We start from the raw sequence: 13,476 nt of genomic DNA, 5'->3' as shown, positions 1-13,476 counted from the left end.
TTCATGTGGTGCAGTGGAGCCTACAGAGGAGGAAAGTGAGTCGGAGATAAGAAGGAAAAGGAGAAAACAGAGGAAATACTAAAACCATAAATGTCCCCAGACCTGGAGCTCAGACTTAAACACACAACAGAGACATTACTGCTCAGAAACACCTGCAGGGGCTAAACACTGGCTTAGGTGTTTTAAACTGGGGGTTTGTGGGGACTGACTGACTTTCAGAGCCTCGTGTGGACAGCAGGGGAGCATCGGCTTTGGTACTTCCTCCTTTTTCAGGTCTGGAGGACGATGCTTGGTTTAATCAGGAAACTGAGTAATGACGATGTCCCACAAACACGTGAAATATAATAATCTTTATCTCAGGACTGTCACTTTACTCAGGCTCACGATTTTAAAGGTAACTAAAGCTAAAGGACTCCTGTTTATTGGACTGTTGAAGTGAAACAGTGTGCAGAGGCTCCCTGTCGTCTGTAGCTGTGCTTTCAACTCCATTAATATGGAAATTCCATCAAAATATCTGCAGGATTTCATGCTAAGGATTCACTCAACAAAGAGCTGATATTCGAGAACGTCTCAGCTTGAGAACTTCTTCTGTGCTGTTCAAACCCTGTTGGACCTTTCCTTTGGTCATCTTTCTAACAGCTGCAGGAGACCAGAGTCCTCCCTGAACGAATCAGATCTATCAGACATATAAAATGAGTCTCCAGCTCACGAGTTTTTGGTTGGGCCCACATTTTATCTGCTGTAGTGAAAACTTCAGTTGCACACGGAGCAGAAGTTAATCACTTAGCTGCTGTTTGCTGAGCGCTGAGCAGAGCCTCCAATCAGATTAAAGGAAGCCAGCCTCCATCTTTTCTTCTTTAATGGTGAGATGAGACGAGGACACTGGGAGAAAACACAAAGCCAACTTCACCGTCCTCTATTTTTAGCTCAAAGCTTCTTCCATCAAACATTGTCCCTGTGTGCATGCTGACACGGTTAATCCACTTAGACCAGCCGGCTGTGTGTGTGTGTGTGTGTGTGTGTGTAAAGATGTTGGAATAAATTATAGATTGTACCATGTGTTTAATGTGTGATAGAAGAGTAGTGGGATCTTTTCATGATTTAAAGTGGATCTGCTCCATCTCTGCATTTTTACTCAAACAGCTTTGCATGACTGATAGTTCAAAATAATCCTTCTTTATCTGATACTGGCCTTTGTTCATTCTCTGGGAGCTGTTTTACCTCCCGTGTCTTTAAGGCCTCCCTCCCTCAAAGCCACATTCCTCTGGTTGGCCAACTTCTGGAAGCCTGCCGAGGGGCAGCACTCAGCAGTGTTGTGTCCACACAAGAGAGAAATGAGAGCTCACTGTCAGGTCTTTACCTCAAAGAATAAAACCACTGAGCATGGTCCTTTATAAATAAAACTGATCTGAATTACAGATTTAATAAATGTTGTTTGATTAAAAAAATGAACACACAAAAAAATACAAATGTAATATCTCAGGTTCTCCTAAAGATCGGCGTGAGGCGTGTGATGTCCCAAGTTATTGTCATCTTTAACATGCAGGGCGACTTTTTAAAAGGCCTGACCAAGTACTTTAAACCTAAACAGTGAGTGAACACGCAGCTACAGAACGAATGAAAAAGAACCAGTGACGGAAGTAGACGTACATCGATGACCCTACACCCCTCATTTTTAGAACTTTACAGAACTTTGTTAGCCTTTGTTGGACTTTGTAGAACTTTACAGGCCTGAACTTTCATCAAGGTGGAGAGAACCATGATCGAAATGTTTCTGGAGCTCTCTGGTGTCGTGTGGTGAATGTGGAAGTCCCGTTTGACCACGGCGAGTCTGGCAGGTTTATGGAGGACGTGGCAGAGGAAATGATGAAGGAGTGGATTCATCACCTTCGTCCTCTGTAAAGAACCCGAACGTGACTCAGCAGAACACGCAGCTCTCTCCCACACTTACCCTTGGCTGCCTCACCTCTTCTCTTATTGGCTGACCGCCGGTGCCGAGCTATTTTTAGATGCACTTTATTTCATGTTTTTCCCCACACTGATGGGCGAGGCTCATCAGCAGCATTATGTCTGTTGTGGGTTACCGTGGCGATAAGAGCTGTCTTCTCAACAGTAGTGATCGATGTTGACCATCAGCTCTGCACACACACACGCACACACACACACACACACACACACACACACACACACACACACACTCGTGAAGAATTCTCTAATAGCTGCACAAAGACGCCTATTGATGGTTTGTGTCATTGATCCTCGTTGGGAAATGTGACCTGAGAGCAAGAAGCAGATTCTTCTGTTAAGTGAAAAAAAGAAACTGTAAAGGAAAGCTGGTCTGATCGTCAGTGAAAGGACTGCAGCGCTTTGCTTATTCACAGCTGATCAGGTTCCAATATGTCAAATATAAAACGTCCAAAAGGTTTTCAGCTTTGTGGCTGAAAGAAATGAACGAAATGCTTCGAAAACAGTTCACACCAAATCACTTTCCAGCATCGTCTCTGTTATTAGTGACAAATCTCTCTTTACTGGCAACAAGCAACAAGAACATGAAAACCACAGTTCTTCTGACGTCCAGCAGAGGCAGCAGCGAGTCCATCCCCATAGACTCCCATGTTAAACCTTCCAGCAGAAACAAACGTGGTACACAAACTGGTCTCTGTGGATCACTTCCTCCTTTATAACACCTGTACGGAGGGACAGTGTTTTTATAAATCACCTGCTAGCTGTCTGCTAGCTTCACCTGAACTGGGTCTGTGGACCGTGTTTGTGCTGTTGGAGCCTTTTAGAGCATTTTTAGTTCATGTGACCAATGACATGGCTGCTGTCAGGTCACTGTGAGGAGGCGGGGCTCCAGTTTTGGTGCGTGAAATTCTTAGAATCATTTGAATGTTGCAGGTATCACCAAGCTTACTGAGCATTAGCTAATAACATCACTTTATGGTCCAAACATGGTCACTTCTTAACAAACAGCCTAAACCTTCAGAGCCAGGAGGTGTGGCCTCGTGTCGGCTCAGCTTGTCGGTTCTCTTCTGCTTGAACTTGGATCCCAGCAGAACTAAAAACCATAAAAACTGAACTGAGATGTGTAGTTAAATGTCGATTAAGTGCTTTTCAGTGAGTGTGATTATTCTATCAGATATCACAGATGTTTTTATTCACACTGCTTCAGCTGCTCGCCTTCAGTGACACAGACAAAGGGCTCTTTAATCCAGATGAAACAGAGGATAATGGACTGGAAAATGCCTCCAATACAACATCACGCACTCATAAACAAACACACAGACACGTCACGGAGTTACTGCCACCACAACAATAGAATAAATATGTTTTCAGTGTAATTATGACTCATATTTCAGTATTGGCAAAGTGGATTATTGATGACGCTCTTAATAAAAATACTAAATGCTGTTTGGGGACTGTAAACGTCACTGTGTGCTTTTAAAGGTCATTCACGTTAAAGTTTTAATATGAAAAGTCATAGACAGGAAGTTTGATGGTTCAGTGGAGCTGAGAGTGTCATAAACATGTTTAATACTTACTTTACAGTTTGGTTGGTTGAGTCCGGCGTGTGAGTGAAGTGTGTTAAAGCTCATGGATGAGTCACCGAGTCTCATGATGTTTTCCTCTCGACGAGCTCAGGACTTAACCTCCGTGAGGAATCTGACAGCTGACGGCTAATTGAGACCCGCCGGGTTTAAGTGTGTGTGTCTGTGTGTATGTGTGTGTGTTTCTCACATGCCTGTTTGTGTTAATTATTTTTTCACAGCTGTGGTGACCTGCATGTTCCTGCAAAGACAGCAAAAACTCAGTGACTCTTAACTTTAACTCAGCACCTTCAGTTCGACCTCACACAGACACACACACAGACACACACACAGACACACACACAGTTTCAGACTCGTGTACTTGAAACAAACACACGAGTCTGACCTGAATCACAGTAAATCCAGTGACCGTGGATCAGAGCTGGAACAGCGTTCTGAGTCTTTGAGACTAACGATCAGTTAAATGTGGATCACTGAGAACGAGGATGGCCTGGTGATGCGTTCACTGACAGTGTGGAGATTCTTGCTCAGTAATAATAATCCCGTCGTGGACCCAGAGATGTGTGCCTGAGTTTTTGGTTTTTGTCTTTAGTGCTCCGAGTCTTTGGGTTTCACGTCCAGTTCAAACAGTATTTCCTGGTTGGTGTCTTCATGGTTGGATTTTTAGTTTTGTCTTCAGCTTTTCTTCGTTTTCGTGCTCTTCGATCAGAGTTTCAGTTGGAGCTGACTGTTTCTGTTCACAGGTTTCTCCGTCTGTGTTCCTTGAATTTGGATTCTGGACTCTAACTGTGACACCGCTGCCCGCTCATGCCGTCACACAGCAGTGATGCAGATTTAAATCCAACATTTCAAACAGCTCAACACACACGAAAACAAAGTTTCAGTGCAGTTCCTCACAAAATGTGAGACTGAGAGATGGAGAGGTGTGTGAGGACGGGGGAGGAGGAGGAGCTCAGCACATGAAATCTAACAACTTACCTGTAATGTTCTCATTCATTAAATCAGAGGTTGGATCTGCACGCGACGCGCTGCTGAATTAAGTTTGGTGAAATTTTAATAAAAGGATAAGACCAGCTAGTTAAGCTGGTTAGTTAGTGCTGTGGTGAAGTTTACAGGTGTGCAGAGCAGCCTGTGGTGTTCATGGTCAGTGTGATGTAAAGAAGCCTGCAGGAGGCGTTTCTTCAAGAAACTTAAAGTTGAGTTTTATTTATACAGCGGTGGATCTGCATGCAGGCGCCTTAAGGTGCTTTATATTTTAAAAACTCGACAATTATACAAAGAAAACTGAGAAAACACCAACAATCATATGACCCCCTATGAGCAAGCACTTTGGCAACAGTGGGAAGGAAAAACTCCCTTTTAACAGGAAGAAACCTCCGACTGAACCAGGCTCAGGGAGGGGTGAGTGGTTGGGGTGAGGTGAGGAAGTCTATTTCTTTCCAGGCTCCTTAGGCTGCCGTGGTGGCAGTAACGGGATGAGCCAGAAATGTGAAATCTGTTTTTACTACAGTTTAGTAATTTTCCACACTCTTCCTGCCATTGAACACATCACTAATAGTACCTTATTTACATGACCCTAATCACATGGCTACGCTCAGCCAATCAGATTGCATGTATTTGTTAGCTAATCCTGCCCTGCCTTTCTCCCCTCAGGTGTGCCAGGTGACAGAGCTGTTACAGGTTTGTATTTTTCCTATTTTAATGCGTTTTTTAACACCCACTATAACATTATATGATTTAGACTCTGAGGCAGAGCCGTGTAGTGTCGTCATACAGCGAACAGAATGGGATTAGTCAGTTTGAATTGTTTATTAGTTGTTTGTGACGCCAGCGGCTGACGCTAATTGGCTGCTGCCGGTCCAAACAATTGAACGATTTTGATTGATTGATATACCTTTATTAATCCCACAAGGTGAAATTTCATGTTAAGGCTGCCGACCTATTGCACGCAATGGAGGCGCCATCTTACCCATCCGACCATACATACATTACACAAACATCACATGGGGAAGACAGGTCAGAGGGGTATAACATGGAAAAGCACAACATGAGGAAAGATAAGGAGAAAAAAATAACTCCCCCCAGACTGAGCTCCAACAGGGAGATCAGTTTGAGAACAGAAAAAAACACCTCTGCACATAGCACATGAAAAAACTCTAATACACCAAAGAAACACATGACAAGCAACAGGGGTGGGTAAAGGGTGAGAGACAGCCAGTGTAGACAGTACATCCGGGCCTGCAGCATAAGCGCTGGTCTCCATGATCCACCGTCTGCATTGGAGGGGAATAAGCATCGAAGGCATTTGGAGGGGGGAGGGGGGGATGAGTGTACGTGTGTGTGTGTGTGTGTGTCCAGAGTTCAGCTGAGACAGTGTCCTTCACCCTGCCAGGCTAAGTAAACAGTCTTCCAGCCAACCCAGGTGGCCTTGCATAGAATGGGAAGGAACAGACTCAACACAGTCGTTATCAGGGTGTTGTTGTTCAGCTCCAGCCTTGAGCCCACAGCTGGCGCCGAAGGGGTAGCCGCATTATGATGGTGATTTTTCTTTTACAAACAACTCATGAGAATTTCGAGCTGTTTTTAACACTGGTCTCTCAATCTCCCGTTGGATAGCTGCGAGTTTCTCCATGATGTTATTAGCCGAAGATTCCGTGATCTTGTCACTCTTTTGCTCACAGAGCAGATTCTGAGACCTCACGACCGCAGCCAACTGATCCGTGATGTATTCCAGCTTCCGCCCATAGGTGTTGATCTGAGCGGATTCTTCCCTGATGTATCCCAATATCCGCTCAGAGATGTTATTCTGAGTATTCATTGCAGCCGCAAGCGCCTCCAAGCTCTAAACCATGCTGCCTTCCGTGAGCCCTGTCTGAGAAGCCGCACCTTGTCCCATTGATTCAATCCCAGCGGGCAGCCTTGGTGGGGTTTGAACAGCCGGTTCCGCTTTCTTAATTCTCTGATAAGCCAGGGCCAGGCCAGCTCCGATCAGCAAGAACCCTGTTATCATGGTTCCGAATAGGTAGATATCTTCAGCGTCCTCGATCGACAGTCCCGCCAGGCACACGATCCTCCATTTCTGCCACCCGTCCATCGTGTATCCGGCAGGGAAAGTCCCTCCAGGGCACTCGGGCTCTCCCGAGCCCAGACTTCTCATTGAGAAAAGGGTGTCAGTAGCATTCAGAGACCAGTTGATCAAATCCATAATTCTCTTTTAGGTTTTAGACACAGACTGTGAGAGAGTGTTCCAGGGAAAGTTATACAAAAAACACGAGACTAGACAAGGACATAAGAACTAAGCAGGGAAGCTAAGGGAGAGGAGAGGAGAAAAATGCGACTGCCTTCGCTGAGAGCCAAGAGAAGAGTTTGTTAGTTAAGTAAACTTAAAGTAAACCTGTGTGTTGAGTTTGACGATATGTTTGTTGGATAGCAAATGTTTTAAAGCTATGCAGTCTATACAGCAGTTTAACTGTGTAGATAAATCTTTATTGCTTATATATACTGTTTATTTATGAATTTATTGTTTACACAAGAACAAGATTATGAAACTAAACTGGCTGACATCTTTGCATTATTCCTGCGAATTCTTATTGACCCGGTTTATTTATTACAGGTCAGGTGACCCTTTTTGGGTTTAAAGGGATGGCGAGCCAACAAGCGGCTGTGAGCCAGAATCTTCCTCCACAGAAGCTTCCCGCTGGTCTGGTAGGAAGTTGTCAAAGACGACGCTCTGTCCCCCTCCCTGAACTCATTATTCAGTTACACTGATTTTCACAGCCTTGCACATCATTCCCCCCGTTTATGGACAATAGAGCTGGGACATTTCTCATGGACACTTGGATAAAGTCATGGAAAGAATATACTCCTGTGTGCACCAGTGTTTTTGATAGTGACTGTTATTTATGGGGAACAAGTTTGAGAATCTGTATTATTTGTTCTAAGCTGAAACATTATTCTGTCTTCTTTGTGCACTTTAAACCCGTTTTGAACTATTTTCTTTCCATTTCTTTTAAATATTCCTTGTTTTTCTTTAAATACATGGTTGCTGCATAAACGTTTTGTGTTGTGTGTATTTACTGATTATTGACCATCAGCTCCAGTAGCTGTTCCTAAGTCTTCTGATCAAGTCAATTAATAGTAGCCCAATATCCTAATATTTCATTTTTATTAAGTCATTAATAAAAGCCCTTCATCCGTGTTAAAAAAATCACACTGTAGTTGACGGAGCAGCAGGTCAGCTGATCACAGCCTGGGTGGGGGTCGTTTCCGTGGAAAAATCAGCTGGAGCTCGTAAACAAATGAGTTTGATTATTTCTAATTGTCAGAATCAGCTGACGGGTTTCCCTGACCAAAGTCTGAGGCCTCTGCTTTTTAATGATTGAGATGGATCATGATGAACCAGAGTCCAGAAGAGACCTGCAGGAACTGTCCGGAGACAGTGTTTGGACTGATTGGGTCGTCCTGCAGGTCGACAGTGTTTGTTTTGAGTTTTAGTTAGTTTTATTCTCTGCGTTCAGGCATCCACACATGAGGAAGTCTTACTATTTTTCACTCTTGACTACTGAGAAAATCTTCAGTTAGTCCAACAAATTGAACCGTGAGAGGAAAGTAGCACTGGGATGAGGTCTGCCTCGAGTATGGTGGTTCTTTGGGGCCGGTAGACTCTGAGGCAGAGCAGTTAATGTGCAGGAAGAAGACTGTTGAGCTCATTTTGTTATCGCAGCGAGCAGGAAATGTCCAGAACCCCCCCCCAAGGGGGGGCCATGTTCTGCAAAAACACGAGCTGGGACAGCAGAGGAGGCAGAAATCTTCATCCTCCCCCAGAACTCAAAGCTACAGTCAGAGAAGCAGAGTTTAGGGAGCTGCTGCCCCCTGCTGGTCACATCTGCAACACACAGCGTGGGCTCAGAGTAGTGACTGCAGAGAGAAAAACACAGGGAAACATTTAAAAAGCACCCACTTCAAAGAAAAATGGATCAAACGTCACATAAATAAGTAACCATTAAAAAATACATGTGACACAAATGAGCCCGACTTACAAGAAATCCCACAAAATGAACACTTGGGAAATAAAATCTGTTGAGCATTTTTCTTGGCCTTCAGACAATAATTCTGATTGGTACAGTGCTGGACAGGCAAAAGGGAAAAAAGAACAAATGTGACCCGAGTATTCATCACAAAAGCAAAGGATAACCACAATAAAATGAGTCAAAACAAAACAAAAGCTCAAAGAAAACCAGACTTCCTAAAAATAATTTTATCCACAATAAATCACACAGATAACATAAATGTGGCCCACATGTGCACAATCTCTCATTAGTAGTAACCTTTATTTTTTCATTCCTCCTCCTCCCAGCTCTGAAACAATCCACGGAAACGACCCCCACCCAGAAGACCAGCCGCCCCCTCCTGGCTCTGGCTCCGGGTCGGCCTCCATCACTGTGTCCTGCTTCACTTCACGTTAATCAGCTGCGAACATGAGAAAATAAAAGCTTCAGATTGAGACGAGGTCCCATACCTCGTATAAAATCAGCTTCTAATAAACGGATTTTAAAGTAGAGTTTGATTCAAATCCAAACTGAATTAAACAGAAAATCTAGGAAATAAAAATCAAGTTTTAGTTTCTGCATCTCAGCCAAGATCAAGACTTTAGTTATTTTACATTTCTCTGTATTTTAGTTTTGTCTAAAAATGTGCATAAAACAGGTGCACAGCAGCGCCCTGTGTCCTGCTGCAGAAACAACGACCTCTGCTGCCACAGATGGGTACTGCACACAAACTAAAGTTTAAGAGGAGCAGAGTTTTAAACAGACCAGTTATAAACACAGAGCTGGACCTGGTCGGAGGAAGAGGGGAAACATGTGACTAAACCCTTTCCTCCTGCAGAGGAAACTGGAGGCGTGGCCTCCTCCCTCGCTCTCCTCCAGCTGTTTAAAAGCAGCTGGCGCGCAAGGCCCACAGACGGAGACATGACGGCGGTGGGAGAACTGGTGCTGGTGCTGGGATTACTGGTGAGCGCTCACTGCGAAGTGAGAGCGCGAGACCCCGAGGTGGAGGAGGAGGAAGGGGAGCTGGGAGGAAGAGGAGGAGGAGTGTTCCCCCCTCACCCCAGGACGAGTGAGACCACCCCACTGGGAGAGACGGGGAACAATCCGGCCCGATACGGGTGAGTCCACAAACCACTGCCTTCTCACTTTGTCTGCAAAAGAAAAATAATTTCATAGAAAAAATGTTTTTTTTGTTTCAGTGAAACTTTTCGTTTCTTTGAAGTTTTTCTTTGGTTATTTTGGATCCTATTTATTTGGCATTCCTGCTTTTTGTTTTCATTGTTTTGGAACATCTGTTGATTTTTACTCCTTCATGATTTAACATTATATCTTTATTTTGCACCCCCTTATTTGTGAGTTGCACCACTTTGTCCTCATTTTGCATCCCCTGTTGTTTGTGTAACATATCATTTTGTTTATTTTGAGTTTGTGTGGTAATTTTGCATCCCATTCTAGGGTAGAATAAATCCACCTCTCTTTGGTGTTGGCCACAAACGTGACATTAGCACGAGGCTTTAATCAGCGTTTGTGTCGATGTGTTCAGAACTAAGACGTCTGGTTGGGATAATATTTCCTGCTCTTGTTTCCTGTGGAACATCAGGAACAATGAGAGGCACTGAAGGCTGTAACTTTGGAAAAGGCGTCCTCTGATTCAGCTGAAGCTTTAGATAATCTTTGGTTAGTGTTTGCAGAGCTTTGCAGGAAGGCTGTGGACTCACAGTGAGCACGCTGAGTGTGCAGAGAGAAGCTCTTTGTCTTTGAGGCTGTTCCGCCGTTTGTTTCATCGGCATGTTCAGACACGCTCATCGCTCTGGACCTCACACGCTGATCTGCATCTTCTTCACGTGCAGGGCCTCCTCTTCATCGGCTCTTTGTGATAGGTGTAAAGTTGAGAAACAACTTTGCCCTCTTGACTCTGTTTTGACTGCCTTTAACAGGCTGCAAACACATTCATGAATGATGTCCCCTTAAAGCCTGTGCTCCAGCTGATGGTGAAAGAAGAGTAAAAGTCCTTTATTCAGAGTCCCACCAAGACAGTGTAGTTCAGATTAGAGATGGCACGATACTACTTTTTTGTGTCTGATACCGATATCATAAATTTGGATATCTGCTGCTATTTCATAGTTCAGCAACACTGATCAATCTAATAAACTTAAACCTGCTCCATCCTCCCTATTCTGGTATATTAAAGAGTACTTAGCAGAAATATTAAGCAACCTAACTAATAGGGTTGCAAACTCCCAGCAAAAAAAAATAGGGAACCACCCCCCACCCTCCACCTCATGATGCTTAATCGACTTAATCAACTTTAATTTGATGCACTTGTAAAACAAAAAATGCACAGAAATCAATTATTTTTCAAGAATAATTAAATAGATTCAACATCTTTCTTCAACAGAATTGCAGACTGCACAGATGGTATCTTCCCAAAGGAATAAGTACTATAGCTTACTAGGGTATATTAGACTTAACAGTTACTATATACAGTAATGGACTTCTATACATTTTACATCAGATTAAAACTTTGGGTGTAAGATTCAGATAATTATTTATTAAAAGCTACATATTTTAAATGAGAATAAGAAAGAAAAGTATGTCTTTGTGCCCCCTTTTCCCTGTTCATGCCCTATCGGCCCCCCTGGCTACACTTTGCTAGATCCGCCCCTGCACAGTTACCAGCCGTCAGCTACGTAGAAAAGGATCCTGGTGTAGAAAGTAATATTAAATACATTCTAACAACAGCTTATCAAGCTTAAACGTGCTGCTGTTGTTCAGCCGCTGGTTTCCTCTTTCTGGTGCAAAGTGGGCCAAAAACAAAGAAGAGAGACGGACTCGCGACAGAAAAGCCGATCAGCTGATCGTTAAGCAGTTTCACGATTGAAGTAGCGGCAGGAAGGTGAGAGAGAGAGGCAGTCATAAGCTTAACGTGGGAATGCTTTACAAACATTCAGAGATGAACTTACACACTTGCTTTACTTCTCTCTGGGATAACTTCCTCGGAGATGAAATGCTGGTTTGGTAGTGAGGCTACAAATACACACAGCCGCTCTATCACGTGAGCACACTGCTCCGACGTGCTACGGTTATGAGCCGAGTTACGCCGTGTCGCAAGTTTTGTGAGGTGCTTTTGTGATATTTAATGGATCGGATTACATTTTTTATTTCTCTCCGATATCCGATCCAGTAATTTACGTCAGTATTGGACCGATACCGATACGTAATATCGGATCGGTCCATCTCTAGTTCAGATATGAAACAGGGTCTTTGGACACATTAATCTCTCATATCTTTGGACTTAAGTAAACATCTCCTGTCTAATTCTGCATGTGATTATTCATCACTTTGGTTCTTCGTGGCTTTGTCATCATTTTGCATCGCTCTTTTACTTTGCTTGTGATTGCGGTGTCTTTGCATCCATCTGAGGTGTGGTAATTTTCTTATTTATGGAGTAACTGCTACATTTTATCATTATTTTACTTGGTTTGTTTTTGCATTTGTAGATTTTCTGTTTTGTGTGCACATTTAAGCAGCTTTTCAGTTATTTTACAACTTTTTTATAATTAAAAGATGGCGGCGCGCACAGACGCAGCGGCTCACTGCTCCTCACGTTCGGTGTTTTGTTTTTTACTTTTTCTACGTGTATCTGTGTGGATGTGTGTGTTTTTTATTATTATACAACGAGTAGAGTCCACTTACAGTCGTCAGGACCTTCTGAGTTTGGGATTACGCTGTGCAAGGAGCATTACATCGGACTACCACCATTTTCACGGCATTCCGGAGGACATAATAAGAGCTCCAGGGTCTCCGTGGTTGGTTCTTCCCAGCGGCAAGACAAAGAGGAAACGTAAACAAAGGAGGCAAAAGCGTGGCTGCAGGGCGGGCCCACTAGCACGGCTAAAGAAACAGCCATTTAAGCCACCGCTTCCGGTATTTTCCTCTCTAACGTCAGGTCCATAACCAACAAAATCGACGAACTGAGATTACAGATTGCAATCAACAAGTGTGTGCGGGACAGCAGCATAATATTACTCACAGAGACTTGGCTGCAGCCATCAATTCCGGACTCGGCTATTGAGCTAGCAGGCTGCACGGTCCACCGTCACGACAGGAACAGCCACTCCGGTAAGAACAAAGGAGGGGTTTATGCATCTACACCAATGACAGCTGGTGCAAAAACACAAAGATTGTAGACAGCCATTGTTCCCCGGTTTGGAATATTTGACTGTGAAGTGCAGACCCGTCTACATACCTCGCGAGTTTACTGTTGTCATAGTAACGGCCGTGTATGTACCACCCGATGCCAATGCTAACTCGGCCATGGAGGAGCTGCACAAGACAATAAGCAACCAGCAGAATTCCCATCCAAACGCAGTGCACATTATAGCTGGGGACTTCAACCATGCTGACTTAAGGTCAGTATGCCCCAGATTTGAACAGTATATTAAATGTGCAACCAGGGGGAAAAACACATTGGATAAAGCCTACAGCAACATCCAAAAAGGCTACAGAGCAACCCCTCTACCACATCTAGGTTTGTCAGACCACATGTCCATGCTGCTGATCCTGCATACACTCCCGTTAGGAGAAGAGCCCCCAGTCACAAAACTGTGAAAACCTGGCCAGAAGGCGCATCACATCAGCTGCAGGACTGTTTTGAAAACACGGACTGGGCGTGTTTGAACATCAGGACCTCGAAGAGCACACAACATCAGTGCTCTCATATATTAACTTCTGTGTCAACAGTGTCACTGTGGACAAACGTCTCCGGTGTATTCAACCAGAAACCCTGGATGACTAAAGAGGTCCAGGTCCTGCTGAAGCAACGTGATGCCGCTTTTAGATCCGGTGATGGTGTGCAGTACAGTGCAGCCAGATCTGAG

At 44.0% G+C, this 13,476-nt stretch overlaps 1 protein-coding gene and 1 long non-coding RNA gene across 2 annotated transcripts in view; one reads left to right on the top strand and one right to left on the bottom strand.

Annotated features, from left to right (window-relative positions):
- Window positions 1–8,315: 8,315 nt before the first annotated feature.
- LOC120443347 lies at window positions 8,316–11,609 on the bottom strand. Its single transcript, XR_005615373.1, has 4 exons — window positions 11,560–11,609; window positions 8,876–9,017; window positions 8,588–8,675; window positions 8,316–8,465 (listed from the first exon to the last, which is right to left on the bottom strand). It is a non-coding gene; the product is annotated as an uncharacterized LOC120443347 (long non-coding RNA).
- Window positions 9,515–13,476, top strand: part of mmrn2a (multimerin 2a) — a 40,396-nt gene continuing 36,434 nt past the window's right edge. Inside the window, exon 1 of the mRNA XM_031753099.2 lies at window positions 9,515–9,714. Within this exon, the coding sequence (XP_031608959.1) occupies window positions 9,518–9,714 (197 nt within the window). The 5' untranslated portion in view covers window positions 9,515–9,517. The remainder of the gene's footprint in view (window positions 9,715–13,476) is intronic.

Source organism: Oreochromis aureus, linkage group 13, assembly GCF_013358895.1.
Source record: "Oreochromis aureus strain Israel breed Guangdong linkage group 13, ZZ_aureus, whole genome shotgun sequence".
In the NCBI taxonomy this organism is placed as follows: Eukaryota; Metazoa; Chordata; class Actinopteri; order Cichliformes; family Cichlidae; genus Oreochromis; species Oreochromis aureus.
Note: the sequence above shows the minus strand (reverse complement) of the source record. Positions and strands in the feature narration are given on the sequence as shown.